This window comes from Strix aluco, chromosome 18, assembly GCF_031877795.1.
Source record: "Strix aluco isolate bStrAlu1 chromosome 18, bStrAlu1.hap1, whole genome shotgun sequence".
Classification (NCBI taxonomy): Eukaryota; Metazoa; Chordata; class Aves; order Strigiformes; family Strigidae; genus Strix; species Strix aluco.
This window is the reverse complement of record NC_133948.1, coordinates 12426559-12440612: the sequence shown is the minus strand read 5'-3', so window position 1 is coordinate 12440612 and position 14054 is coordinate 12426559. Positions and strand designations below refer to the sequence as shown.

Below are 14054 nucleotides of genomic sequence, written 5' to 3'. Positions count from 1 at the left end.
ACCAGCAACCAGCCACGTTCAGGCTCAGCCGCGAGGAAAGAAAAGGGAAGGCCGAGCAGAGGCCGCGCACCGCCTGAGAGCAACCAGCCCAGGCATACCCGCGAGCAGCGTGCTGCGGCCGCGCCGTGCCCTGGGCTCGCCCCGGCGGAAGCTCTGGGAGATCCGGGGCTACCCCAAAGGTCTCGTTCCGAGCGAGCTCGGGGTGCGGCCTGCATCGCCACTGCCACCCGTCGCTATGGGAACGGGTGCAGGCGCGGGGCATGCCGGACTGAAATAAAACGCAAGAGTAAAACGCTACGAGAATGTCGGATCATGGCCAATGAGCGCTCGGGGGGGTGGTGGTAGTGACCAATGGCTGGCTGGCAGGGCGGAGGGGGTGGGGCTGGGCGAACTCGGAGGCGACGGCGGCGCGCGCGGGTCGGTTAAACAGACGCGGCAGCGGAGGAGCGAGTTGCGTGTGCGCGTTCCTCTGTGCCCCGCCCGCCCCGTTCCACGCAGCGCTGGTTCCGCGGCACCTGCCAAACGGTGAGGGGACCGGCGGGTGGGCCTCGAGCGCTGTGGTGGGGCAGCTCCCGAGGGGGGCCGGGCCTGACGTGGGCACCGGGAAGGTTGAGGCTGGGCAGCCGGTGCCTGGGAGCCCCAGCAGCTCCCCCGTGCCAGGCGCTTCCGTAGCAGCCGCCTCCGCCTTTCCCACGCCCCCGGGAGCCGCAGGCCAGAGCCTTCCCCGCAGCCGCGCGGGGCTCCGGGCCCCTGGCGGGGGGCGCCGGGTCTCGTTCGCCTCCGCTCGGCAGGGAAAGGCCGTCGGGGCCGGGCGCTGGAGCGGCCGCGCCTCTCCCGCGGCTGCCGGCCTGCGGCGGGCGGCTGCCGAGCCGGAGCGGGGCTGGGCGGTGACGGGGTGTGCAGGCGCTCCGCCGCGGCGGTGCTTGTGTCGCTCCGGGCTGGAGGGGCTGGAGAGCGGGAGCGGGCCGGGGCCGGGCTTGTAAGGCCCCGCTGCTGTGGCTCTGAGCACGGGCTGTGCCTGCGCCTCCGGCCCCGCCGGCCCCGAGGCTGCCCAGCCGCGGGTGTGGGCACAGCGCGGGCCCTGGAGAGGGGCTGTGAGCGAGGATACCGGTGTGGCTGCTCGGCGGGGGACCCCGGCAGGCAGCTGCTCCTGCAGCTTTGAATGCTCTTGTTCTTTGCTCCATACAGGCAATCATGAGTGATCGAAAGGCAGTGATCAAGAATGCAGACATGTCTGAAGAGATGCAGCAGGATGCTGTGGAGTGTGCTACTCAGGCCCTGGAGAAGTACAACATCGAGAAGGACATTGCTGCTCACATAAAGAAGGTAAACGTTTGCTTGCAATGTTCTCTTGAAAGCTCTATGCACATGAAAAATGAAGCAGGCAGAATGCTGCTAGGCAAGTAGCTCTAGAGAAACAAGTTCTAGAGACACTAGGTAATCGAGTTGGACTTTCTCTGTAGGCTGGTGTCCTTATGTTCCTTTTCCCCACCCTTTATGTGGCCTTTTCTGGGTCCTTCTGCTTTTCTCTTGCAGCACCTTCTACTTAAGCCTTTTCTGCTGCTGTCCCATTGTCCAGGTGAGCAGTGGCAGCAGACTGTCTCTGTGACTGATGAGCTGGTACAAAACACAGGGGCTCTATTGAGCTCTCGTACAGTCTTCCTCTGAGAGAAAGCCTGTTTTACATGGTCCTTAGTTTCAGTTTTATTGAACTTGATCTTAAGGATCTGTTTACAGTTCTGTCCAGCTGGGTCCAAAATTGCAGGGAAGAGTAGTTTTCTGCAAGTGTACTGTAGTCACACCTCTTCTTATGTAGTGACATAAGCAAAAAAGAAAAAAAAAGCACAAAAAAAATCCTGGTGGCACTGATTATCTGTTGTTTGCAATGTCTGTGTCCTCCTTTATGTAGGATTAACAATACTGAACATAGGAAAGATCTAGTTCTGATTATATTTCCTGCTTTGTCAGCTCAGGAGAATGGAGAAATCAAAGAGCGTCAATGGAAGTTAAACTGATCTGAGTGGAAGAGCTGTTTAAAAAGTAATTCAGCTAAGCAGAATGATGGCTTCCACTAGAGAAATATTGGTTTGCTATGCCCATAATACAGAAAGGCATTTTTTTCCCCAGATGTAGAAAGTATCCATGACAGTGTAAAAGAGAGTTTAGTCTAAAATTTTTCACATATTCTTTGTAGCAACTACTGGGAATTTGTAGAGGATATGTTTGAAATGTATAAAACATATTCTTTGTTGGTAGCACTACTGGTGTTACAGAGCATGTGGCAGAGAATTTTCCACTGAGTCCCTTTAACACCCATGTTGCAGATGAACAATGAAGTCTAAATTATGGCTTAATCTCTGTGGGTATAAAACTAGTGGTGAAGCTTTTACTTGAGGGCTGTAGTTTCAGATCATGGCATGAATTACGGGGTGAGAAAGACTACTTTCTCTGAACAAATGTTTTAAACTTACTACTGCTCGGATGGGAAGCACTGTGGCTTTTTTTGTGGATTTTTTTGACTGACTAAGCAGCAGGTGAACAATAAGATGTAAATAAGATAATGCTAGTACTTAACAGCATCTGCTCTTCCTCTAATTGCTTTGCTCAGAAGGTGAATACTCATTTAGAAGAGTTCTTAATTTCTGGTGATCTGCATTTGCAGGAGTTTGACAAGAAATACAATCCCACTTGGCACTGCATCGTGGGAAGGAACTTTGGCAGCTACGTGACTCATGAGACCAAGCACTTCATCTACTTCTACCTCGGCCAAGTCGCTATTCTTCTTTTCAAGTCTGGTTAGAACCATGGACTGTTACTGAAACTTGCATCTGGTTACAGGACTGTGTGCTGACTCCTCTGACTAGTTACTGCAGCCTTCCTGAGGACGCAGACCTTGATCTTCAAGGGCAATGGCAGGGATTATGCTATAGCAGATGATCTTACATTGTGGATATAAAAAGGAAAAATACCAAAAAAGTCTTCCTTGTATTTATTTTTTTTTTTCAGAAGGCTGCTTCTTTGCTAGTAGAGCTGTTGGAGCAGTTTTGCCTTTGAGAGTTTTATAGCCATCTCCAGTATTGCCCAATTACTGCTTGTGCTATGTAAGTACTGACAGTGTTTAGTTCTTTCTGTTCCAAACTTCTCTTATTTGTTTTTTGATTATTTTTCCCCCCTTGTTTTGCTGGATGTACTGCCCCAAAGCCCGAGCCGTTTCTTTTTCTGCCGATGCCTCGTGGAGAACCGCTTTGGAAAATAAAGGACGAGATCTCCCGCAGGCGCCAGGTCGTTCTTTCTGGCCGCTTTGTGCCGTCGGGGCGGGGGCGGTGGGTGGCTGGGCCCGGGCGAGGCCGCCGGTGCCGCTGCCCTGCGCGGGGCCGTCTGCCGAGGAGCGGGGCGGGGGGTCGGGCCCGGGGAGGCCGCGGGCGGCCCGAGCCCTTCCTGCTGCCCGGCCGGGGCTCGGTGCCGGGGTCGGGAGCGAGGAGAGGGCGCGCGGGGCCCGTGCGTGTGCCCGCGGCGGCCCGGGGGACTACAGCTCCCGGCGTGCTCGGCGGCGGCCGGGGACTACGCGTCCCGTCGTGCCCGCGGGTCCGCCCGGGACCGGCTCCATCCGGGTCCCGGACGCTGCTGTGGGCGACTCGTCGCCATTACGGGACGGCGCTTGCCCGCCAGCGTCGTCGTTGGTGCTGCAGCGCTCGCCGTACTGCCCTCCGCCGTGGTTAAGAGCAGCCACCCACCGTCCGGTCCCGCGGGGCGAAGGGTGTGCGGGACGGCTGCCGAGGGGGGCCGGGGTCGGCCCGGGGAAGCGGGAAGGCTGAGGCCGGGCAGCGGACGTCTCCTTTGGTAGGGAAAGGCCGTCGGGGCCGGGCGCTGGAGCGGCCGCGCCTCTCCCGCGGCTGCCGGCCTGCGGCGGGCGGCTGCCGAGCCGGAGCGGGGCTGGGTGGTGACGGGGTGTGCAGGCGCTCCGCCGCGGCGGTGCTTGTGTCGCTCCGGGCTGGAGGGGCTGGAGAGCGGGAGCGGGCCGGGGCCGGGCTTGTAAGGCCCCGCTGCTGTGGCTCTGAGCACGGGCTGTGCCTGCGCCTCCGGCCCCGCCGGCCCCGAGGCTGCCCAGCCGCGGGAGTGGGCACAGCGCGGGCCCTGGAGAGGGGCTGTGAGCGAGGATACCGGTGTGGCTGCTCGGCGGGGGACCCTGACAGGCAGCTGCTCCTGCAGCTTTGAATGCTCTTGTTCTTCGCTCCATACAAGCAATTATGAGTGATCAGATGGCTGTGATAAAGGATACAGACATGTCTGAAGAGATGCAGCAAGTCTCTGGAGTGTGCCATTTTGGCCACAGACAAATATAATGTTGAAAGAGAAATGACAGCCCTTACAAAGAGGGTAAATGTTTCATTGTAATACCCTTTTGTTGAACACTATCCACACTGGAAGTCAAGCAGGGTGGTGTTGCTACACTGTTTAGAAGAGCAAGTTCTGTGGACACAAAATAAATTGGAGTTTTCCCGTGGGCTGCTGTCCCTGTGTTCCTTTTCCCATGCTTTACATGTACCTTTTCTAGTTTTTGTTTTGCCATACATTCAATTTTTAATTGTTTTTTCACTATCATTGTCTAGCAGAATAGGAGAGGGTCTGCTGGCCTTTCCCAGTGTGACTGATTAGCTGGTAGCAAATGCAGCCCTTTGAAGTCTCCTGTGAATTTCCTCAGAAGGAATGCCTTTTTTTACCTAGTCCTTGACTTAGTTGTGTTCAAATTAGTCTTAAGGTTCTGTTTGTCAGATTTTCCTTGAGGCTCCTAGTTGGAACTGTGTTGAGGAGGTAATATATCCAGGGTTGTAATAGCTGATCAGAAATACTTGCGTGCTCTCGTGGGAAGCTTCCTCATTTGAGAGCTATTGGATATGACAGTATATAATGACTGACTGGAATGTTCTGCTTTTAGTAGAGCTGTGTATCTTGGTTTTTGAAATGTGTGGTAGGTTTCTGAGTATGATGGGAGAACATGATCACATGACCTGATACTTCAGCAGTATAGATTGAGAACAGGGTATGACTTCTGGGAGGGAATTGCAGTCCCTGGGCTTATTTGTGCTCAGCTAGGAAACGCTGTGGGCTTTTTTTCTTTGGGTGTGTGTAAGCAGCAGGTGAAGTATAAGAGGTAACACAGTCCTTATAGTTAAAAGCATATGCTGCTGCTTAATTGCCTTTTCAAAAAGTGATACTTGTTAAGAAGAGACACAATGTCAAAAAAATCTGTAGGAAGGAAATCTGGCAGCTGTGTGTCTCATGAGATCATGTACTTCATCTTCTTTCTCATGCATGGAGTAAATATTCTGTTTAAAGCTGGATAGAGCTGTGGATCGTTGTTCGGAGTTGCTTGTGCTTACAGGACTGCACACTAACGGGAGCAGCTTAGTGCCTTCAGCCTTCCTGAGGAAGCAGACCTTGGTCTTCAGGGGTAATAGGGATTTTTCTGGAGTGGTTAATGTGGTTTTTGTGTTTAGGGGAAAGAAAAAAAAAAAGCGCCTTGTATTTATTCTATTTCCAGGGTCAGCTTGCTATAAAAATGTTATGTGTGTTCTGTCTTTAAGAGTTTTACGGCTGTTTTCTCTTTTTCCCTAACATGGCTTGTGCTCCTCATTTCCCTGTGAACAACCACCTTTCAAAGGAATCTCTTCTCCCACTGAGAATATCCAAATGCTGAGCTAAACACACAAGTATGTCAGTAACGAGGAGCCCTGCGGTTAGAGAGGACTGTGCTCTGTCAGGGACATGGAGGAGTTAGAGCAAGCCCTTGGCCTGGCTCAAAGGCTTTGTTTGTCCAGTGGCTAACGCCCGGTGCCTGGATGTAGGTAAGGATGCACTGGTAGATGGGTGGAGCCTTGAAGACGAGCTCAGGGTCCTGCGTGTGTTTTCAGTAACCAAAGTCCCTGCGGTAGCAGCTTCCTTACTGAGAACCAGCTCAGAAGCTGCATCTCTGGGTTCAATCAAAGCTTGGCCAGAGAGCACCGGGGGGCGTTTAGCCAAGTCTCCTTCCTATTCGCTTGCAGCCTGCTCAGTACTACAACAGTTTTAGGAAGCGTTCAGGCTGTAGCCGGTCTCACTCGGTGTCCCCGCTTACCGGGGGCAGCCGCCGCGGCGGGGCCGTTGCGGGGGGGACGGCAGCAGGGGGCGCTGCGGGCGCGGCCCTGCCGCGGCGCGTTCCCGTCGCTATGGGAACGGGTGCAGGCGCGGGGCATGCTGGTCTGAAGAGGCACGCACCGCCGGGAGGAGCATGGTCCTGGCCAATGAGCGCTCGGGGGAGTGGTGGCGGTGACCAATGGCTGGCGGCCGGTGCGCAGGGGGCGGGGCTGGTGGCACTCGGAGGCGGCCGCGGCGCGCGCGGGTCGGTTAAACCGAGACGGCGGCGGAGCGGGCTGCGGTCCGCCCGGTCACGGCCCCTCCGCTCCGTTCCACACAGGCCTGGTCCTGCGGAACGGGGGGGGGACGTCGCCGGTGCGTGAGGGGAGGTTTGTGAAGGCCGGGCGAGGCCCCGTGAGGCCGCCTTGGGACAGTGCGGGTTCAGAGAGGGGCCGGCTCCCACCCAAGGACCGGGAATTCTAGTGCGTGTCCCGGCGGCTCCCCCGTGCCAGGGCCCTTCCGCGGCGGCCGCCTCCGCCTTTCCCGCGCCCCCGGGAGCCGCAGGCCGGAGCCGTCCCCGCATCCCCGCAGGGCTCCGGACCCTTGGCGGGGGGCGCCGGGTCTCGTTCGCCTCCGCTCGGCAGGGAAAGGCCGTCGGGGCCGGGCGCTGGAGCGGCCGCGCCTCTCCCGCGGCTGCCGGCCTGCGGCGGGCGGCTGCCGAGCCGGAGCGGGGCTGGGCGGTGACGGGGTGTGCAGGCGCTCCGCCGCGGCGGTGCTTGTGTCGCTCCGGGCTGGAGGGGCTGGAGAGCGGGAGCGGGCCGGGGCCGGGCTTGTAAGGCCCCGCTGCTGTGGCTCTGAGCACGGGCTGTGCCTGCGCCTCCGGCCCCGCCGGCCCCGAGGCTGCCCAGCCGCGGGTGTGGGCACAGCGCGGGCCCTGGAGAGGGGCTGTGAGCGAGGATACCGGTGTGGCTGCTCGGCGGGGGACCCCGGCAGGCAGCTGCTCCTGCAGCTTTGAATGCTCTTGTTCTTTGCTCCATACAGGCAATCATGAGTGATCGAAAGGCAGTGATCAAGAATGCAGACATGTCTGAAGAGATGCAGCAGGATGCTGTGGAGTGTGCTACTCAGGCCCTGGAGAAGTACAACATCGAGAAGGACATTGCTGCTCACATAAAGAAGGTAAACGTTTGCTTGCAATGTTCTCTTGAAAGCTCTATGCACATGAAAAATGAAGCAGGCAGAATGCTGCTAGGCAAGTAGCTCTAGAGAAACAAGTTCTAGAGACACTAGGTAATCGAGTTGGACTTTCTCTGTAGGCTGGTGTCCTTATGTTCCTTTTCCCCACCCTTTATGTGGCCTTTTCTGGGTCCTTCTGCTTTTCTCTTGCAGCACCTTCTACTTAAGCCTTTTCTGCTGCTGTCCCATTGTCCAGGTGAGCAGTGGCAGCAGACTGTCTCTGTGACTGATGAGCTGGTACAAAACACAGGGGCTCTATTGAGCTCTCGTACAGTCTTCCTCTGAGAGAAAGCCTGTTTTACATGGTCCTTAGTTTCAGTTTTATTGAACTTGATCTTAAGGATCTGTTTACAGTTCTGTCCAGCTGGGTCCAAAATTGCAGGGAAGAGTAGTTTTCTGCAAGTGTACTGTAGTCACACCTCTTCTTATGTAGTGACATAAGCAAAAAAGAAAAAAAAAGCACAAAAAAAATCCTGGTGGCACTGATTATCTGTTGTTTGCAATGTCTGTGTCCTCCTTTATGTAGGATTAACAATACTGAACATAGGAAAGATCTAGTTCTGATTATATTTCCTGCTTTGTCAGCTCAGGAGAATGGAGAAATCAAAGAGCGTCAATGGAAGTTAAACTGATCTGAGTGGAAGAGCTGTTTAAAAAGTAATTCAGCTAAGCAGAATGATGGCTTCCACTAGAGAAATATTGGTTTGCTATGCCCATAATACAGAAAGGCATTTTTTTCCCCAGATGTAGAAAGTATCCATGACAGTGTAAAAGAGAGTTTAGTCTAAAATTTTTCACATATTCTTTGTAGCAACTACTGGGAATTTGTAGAGGATATGTTTGAAATGTATAAAACATATTCTTTGTTGGTAGCACTACTGGTGTTACAGAGCATGTGGCAGAGAATTTTCCACTGAGTCCCTTTAACACCCATGTTGCAGATGAACAATGAAGTCTAAATTATGGCTTAATCTCTGTGGGTATAAAACTAGTGGTGAAGCTTTTACTTGAGGGCTGTAGTTTCAGATCATGGCATGAATTACGGGGTGAGAAAGACTACTTTCTCTGAACAAATGTTTTAAACTTACTACTGCTCGGATGGGAAGCACTGTGGCTTTTTTTGTGGATTTTTTTGACTGACTAAGCAGCAGGTGAACAATAAGATGTAAATAAGATAATGCTAGTACTTAACAGCATCTGCTCTTCCTCTAATTGCTTTGCTCAGAAGGTGAATACTCATTTAGAAGAGTTCTTAATTTCTGGTGATCTGCATTTGCAGGAGTTTGACAAGAAATACAATCCCACTTGGCACTGCATCGTGGGAAGGAACTTTGGCAGCTACGTGACTCATGAGACCAAGCACTTCATCTACTTCTACCTCGGCCAAGTCGCTATTCTTCTTTTCAAGTCTGGTTAGAACCATGGACTGTTACTGAAACTTGCATCTGGTTACAGGACTGTGTGCTGACTCCTCTGACTAGTTACTGCAGCCTTCCTGAGGACGCAGACCTTGATCTTCAAGGGCAATGGCAGGGATTATGCTATAGCAGATGATCTTACATTGTGGATATAAAAAGGAAAAATACCAAAAAAGTCTTCCTTGTATTTATTTTTTTTTTTCAGAAGGCTGCTTCTTTGCTAGTAGAGCTGTTGGAGCAGTTTTGCCTTTGAGAGTTTTATAGCCATCTCCAGTATTGCCCAATTACTGCTTGTGCTATGTAAGTACTGACAGTGTTTAGTTCTTTCTGTTCCAAACTTCTCTTATTTGTTTTTTGATTATTTTTCCCCCCTTGTTTTGCTGGATGTACTGCCCCAAAGCCCGAGCCGTTTCTTTTTCTGCCGATGCCTCGTGGAGAACCGCTTTGGAAAATAAAGGACGAGATCTCCCGCAGGCGCCAGGTCGTTCTTTCTGGCCGCTTTGTGCCGTCGGGGCGGGGGCGGTGGGTGGCTGGGCCCGGGCGAGGCCGCCGGTGCCGCTGCCCTGCGCGGGGCCGTCTGCCGAGGAGCGGGGCGGGGGGTCGGGCCCGGGGAGGCCGCGGGCGGCCCGAGCCCTTCCTGCTGCCCGGCCGGGGCTCGGTGCCGGGGTCGGGAGCGAGGAGAGGGCGCGCGGGGCCCGTGCGTGTGCCCGCGGCGGCCCGGGGGACTACAGCTCCCGGCGTGCTCGGCGGCGGCCGGGGACTACGCGTCCCGTCGTGCCCGCGGGTCCGCCCGGGACCGGCTCCATCCGGGTCCCGGACGCTGCTGTGGGCGACTCGTCGCCATTACGGGACGGCGCTTGCCCGCCAGCGTCGTCGTTGGTGCTGCAGCGCTCGCCGTACTGCCCTCCGCCGTGGTTAAGAGCAGCCACCCACCGTCCGGTCCCGCGGGGCGAAGGGTGTGCGGGACGGCTGCCGAGGGGGGCCGGGGTCGGCCCGGGGAAGCGGGAAGGCTGAGGCCGGGCAGCGGACGTCTCCTTTGGTAGGGAAAGGCCGTCGGGGCCGGGCGCTGGAGCGGCCGCGCCTCTCCCGCGGCTGCCGGCCTGCGGCGGGCGGCTGCCGAGCCGGAGCGGGGCTGGGTGGTGACGGGGTGTGCAGGCGCTCCGCCGCGGCGGTGCTTGTGTCGCTCCGGGCTGGAGGGGCTGGAGAGCGGGAGCGGGCCGGGGCCGGGCTTGTAAGGCCCCGCTGCTGTGGCTCTGAGCACGGGCTGTGCCTGCGCCTCCGGCCCCGCCGGCCCCGAGGCTGCCCAGCCGCGGGAGTGGGCACAGCGCGGGCCCTGGAGAGGGGCTGTGAGCGAGGATACCGGTGTGGCTGCTCGGCGGGGGACCCTGACAGGCAGCTGCTCCTGCAGCTTTGAATGCTCTTGTTCTTCGCTCCATACAAGCAATTATGAGTGATCAGATGGCTGTGATAAAGGATACAGACATGTCTGAAGAGATGCAGCAAGTCTCTGGAGTGTGCCATTTTGGCCACAGACAAATATAATGTTGAAAGAGAAATGACAGCCCTTACAAAGAGGGTAAATGTTTCATTGTAATACCCTTTTGTTGAACACTATCCACACTGGAAGTCAAGCAGGGTGGTGTTGCTACACTGTTTAGAAGAGCAAGTTCTGTGGACACAAAATAAATTGGAGTTTTCCCGTGGGCTGCTGTCCCTGTGTTCCTTTTCCCATGCTTTACATGTACCTTTTCTAGTTTTTGTTTTGCCATACATTCAATTTTTAATTGTTTTTTCACTATCATTGTCTAGCAGAATAGGAGAGGGTCTGCTGGCCTTTCCCAGTGTGACTGATTAGCTGGTAGCAAATGCAGCCCTTTGAAGTCTCCTGTGAATTTCCTCAGAAGGAATGCCTTTTTTTACCTAGTCCTTGACTTAGTTGTGTTCAAATTAGTCTTAAGGTTCTGTTTGTCAGATTTTCCTTGAGGCTCCTAGTTGGAACTGTGTTGAGGAGGTAATATATCCAGGGTTGTAATAGCTGATCAGAAATACTTGCGTGCTCTCGTGGGAAGCTTCCTCATTTGAGAGCTATTGGATATGACAGTATATAATGACTGACTGGAATGTTCTGCTTTTAGTAGAGCTGTGTATCTTGGTTTTTGAAATGTGTGGTAGGTTTCTGAGTATGATGGGAGAACATGATCACATGACCTGATACTTCAGCAGTATAGATTGAGAACAGGGTATGACTTCTGGGAGGGAATTGCAGTCCCTGGGCTTATTTGTGCTCAGCTAGGAAACGCTGTGGGCTTTTTTTCTTTGGGTGTGTGTAAGCAGCAGGTGAAGTATAAGAGGTAACACAGTCCTTATAGTTAAAAGCATATGCTGCTGCTTAATTGCCTTTTCAAAAAGTGATACTTGTTAAGAAGAGACACAATGTCAAAAAAATCTGTAGGAAGGAAATCTGGCAGCTGTGTGTCTCATGAGATCATGTACTTCATCTTCTTTCTCATGCATGGAGTAAATATTCTGTTTAAAGCTGGATAGAGCTGTGGATCGTTGTTCGGAGTTGCTTGTGCTTACAGGACTGCACACTAACGGGAGCAGCTTAGTGCCTTCAGCCTTCCTGAGGAAGCAGACCTTGGTCTTCAGGGGTAATAGGGATTTTTCTGGAGTGGTTAATGTGGTTTTTGTGTTTAGGGGAAAGAAAAAAAAAAAGCGCCTTGTATTTATTCTATTTCCAGGGTCAGCTTGCTATAAAAATGTTATGTGTGTTCTGTCTTTAAGAGTTTTACGGCTGTTTTCTCTTTTTCCCTAACATGGCTTGTGCTCCTCATTTCCCTGTGAACAACCACCTTTCAAAGGAATCTCTTCTCCCACTGAGAATATCCAAATGCTGAGCTAAACACACAAGTATGTCAGTAACGAGGAGCCCTGCGGTTAGAGAGGACTGTGCTCTGTCAGGGACATGGAGGAGTTAGAGCAAGCCCTTGGCCTGGCTCAAAGGCTTTGTTTGTCCAGTGGCTAACGCCCGGTGCCTGGATGTAGGTAAGGATGCACTGGTAGATGGGTGGAGCCTTGAAGACGAGCTCAGGGTCCTGCGTGTGTTTTCAGTAACCAAAGTCCCTGCGGTAGCAGCTTCCTTACTGAGAACCAGCTCAGAAGCTGCATCTCTGGGTTCAATCAAAGCTTGGCCAGAGAGCACCGGGGGGCGTTTAGCCAAGTCTCCTTCCTATTCGCTTGCAGCCTGCTCAGTACTACAACAGTTTTAGGAAGCGTTCAGGCTGTAGCCGGTCTCACTCGGTGTCCCCGCTTACCGGGGGCAGCCGCCGCGGCGGGGCCGTTGCGGGGGGGACGGCAGCAGGGGGCGCTGCGGGCGCGGCCCTGCCGCGGCGCGTTCCCGTCGCTATGGGAACGGGTGCAGGCGCGGGGCATGCTGGTCTGAAGAGGCACGCACCGCCGGGAGGAGCATGGTCCTGGCCAATGAGCGCTCGGGGGAGTGGTGGCGGTGACCAATGGCTGGCGGCCGGTGCGCAGGGGGCGGGGCTGGTGGCACTCGGAGGCGGCCGCGGCGCGCGCGGGTCGGTTAAACCGAGACGGCGGCGGAGCGGGCTGCGGTCCGCCCGGTCACGGCCCCTCCGCTCCGTTCCACACAGGCCTGGTCCTGCGGAACGGGGGGGGGACGTCGCCGGTGCGTGAGGGGAGGTTTGTGAAGGCCGGGCGAGGCCCCGTGAGGCCGCCTTGGGACAGTGCGGGTTCAGAGAGGGGCCGGCTCCCACCCAAGGACCGGGAATTCTAGTGCGTGTCCCGGCGGCTCCCCCGTGCCAGGGCCCTTCCGCGGCGGCCGCCTCCGCCTTTCCCGCGCCCCCGGGAGCCGCAGGCCGGAGCCGTCCCCGCATCCCCGCAGGGCTCCGGACCCTTGGCGGGGGGCGCCGGGTCTCGTTCGCCTCCGCTCGGCAGGGAAAGGCCGTCGGGGCCGGGCGCTGGAGCGGCCGCGCCTCTCCCGCGGCTGCCGGCCTGCGGCGGGCGGCTGCCGAGCCGGAGCGGGGCTGGGCGGTGACGGGGTGTGCAGGCGCTCCGCCGCGGCGGTGCTTGTGTCGCTCCGGGCTGGAGGGGCTGGAGAGCGGGAGCGGGCCGGGGCCGGGCTTGTAAGGCCCCGCTGCTGTGGCTCTGAGCACGGGCTGTGCCTGCGCCTCCGGCCCCGCCGGCCCCGAGGCTGCCCAGCCGCGGGAGTGGGCACAGCGCGGGCCCTGGAGACGGGCTGTGAGCGAGGATACCGGTGTGGCTGCTCGGCGGGGGACCCTGGCAGGCAGCTGCTCCTCCAGCTTTGAATGCTCTTCTTTTTTTATTACAGGTAATCACGGGTGATCAGATGGCTGTGACAAAGGATACAGACATGTCTGAAGAGATGCAGCAAGATGCTGTAGCGTGTGCCATTCAGTCTCCGGAGGAATGCAATGTTGAGCATAATATTGCAGCTCATACAAAGAGGATAAGTGTTCACTCATAATGTCTTCCTACTGAATGCTATATGGGCTTCAAAAGTCAAGCAAAAATATTGGTGGGTAAGTAGTTTTAGAGAATCAAGTTCTGTGGTCACTGCATAGTCCAGTCAGACTTTTTCTGCAGACCGGTGTCCTTATGTTCCTTTCTGTACCCCTTATATGCACTTTTTTGGTTCTTCCCCTTCTCTTTCACAATTCCTTCTGTTTTAAGTCCTTTCTTCCACTCTCCAAAGACAACACTTGAATAGTAATACCAAATTCCTAGTGGTCTGTTCTGCAGGAGTTTGACAGGAAATATAATCCTACCTGGCAGTGCACTGTAGGAAGGAATTTTGTGACTCATGAGACCAGTCAATTCATCTTCATCTGCCTGGGTCCTTTTACTGTTCTTCTCAAGGGTGCTTAGAGCCATGGACTGTTCTTCAAACTTTCATCTCATTGCTCAATTGTGTCATAATGCACAAAGCCTGGTGTCTTCAGCCGTCCTGAGGAAGCAGACCTTAGCCTTCAAGGGCACGGATTTTGCTAGCATGTTTTCATTGTAGTTAGGGGAAAATAGGAGAAAAAAAAAAAAAACACCCAAAAAAAACCCCTTGTATTTATTTTCTTTCTACAGCCAGCTTCTTTGCTAATAAAAGTGTTATGTTCTACCTTTAAAGGTTTTATGGCTATGTACCCTCTTTTTTTCTAGTATTGCTCATGCTGTTTCTTATTTCCCTGTGAACATGGATGACTAACTTTGTTAGAAACTTTCTTTTCTGAAATCCAAAACATTTCAACACTG

At 54.8% G+C, this 14054-nt stretch overlaps 2 protein-coding genes across 2 annotated transcripts; both read left to right on the top strand.

Moving 5' to 3' along the window:
* Window positions 1-390: 390 nt before the first annotated feature.
* On the top strand, window positions 391-3274 carry LOC141931749 (dynein light chain 1, cytoplasmic-like). Its single transcript, XM_074844291.1, has 3 exons — window positions 391-525; window positions 1189-1326; window positions 2663-3274. The coding sequence occupies exons 2-3, from the start codon at window positions 1195-1197 to the stop codon at window positions 2798-2800; spliced, it is 270 nt and encodes an 89-aa protein (XP_074700392.1). The 5' UTR covers window positions 391-525; window positions 1189-1194; the 3' UTR covers window positions 2801-3274.
* A 3485-nt stretch (window positions 3275-6759) lies between these two features.
* Window positions 6760-9241, top strand: LOC141931705 (dynein light chain 1, cytoplasmic-like). The gene is made up of 2 exons (XM_074844198.1): window positions 6760-7293; window positions 8630-9241. The coding sequence occupies exons 1-2, from the start codon at window positions 7162-7164 to the stop codon at window positions 8765-8767; spliced, it is 270 nt and encodes an 89-aa protein (XP_074700299.1). The 5' UTR covers window positions 6760-7161; the 3' UTR covers window positions 8768-9241.
* The last annotated feature ends 4813 nt before the right edge of the window (window positions 9242-14054 follow it).

Bases quoted from the DNA above. Each gene is read 5' to 3' on its own strand.
- LOC141931749 (XM_074844291.1), top strand. From the start codon at position 1,195: ATGAGTGATCGAAAGGCAGTGATCAAGAATGCAGACATGTCTGAAGAG. The intron at 1,327-2,662 runs GTAAACGTTTGC...CTGCATTTGCAG, and splicing joins TTGCTGCTCACATAAAGAAG to GAGTTTGACAAGAAATACAA.
- LOC141931705 (XM_074844198.1), top strand. From the start codon at position 7,162: ATGAGTGATCGAAAGGCAGTGATCAAGAATGCAGACATGTCTGAAGAG. The intron at 7,294-8,629 runs GTAAACGTTTGC...CTGCATTTGCAG, and splicing joins TTGCTGCTCACATAAAGAAG to GAGTTTGACAAGAAATACAA.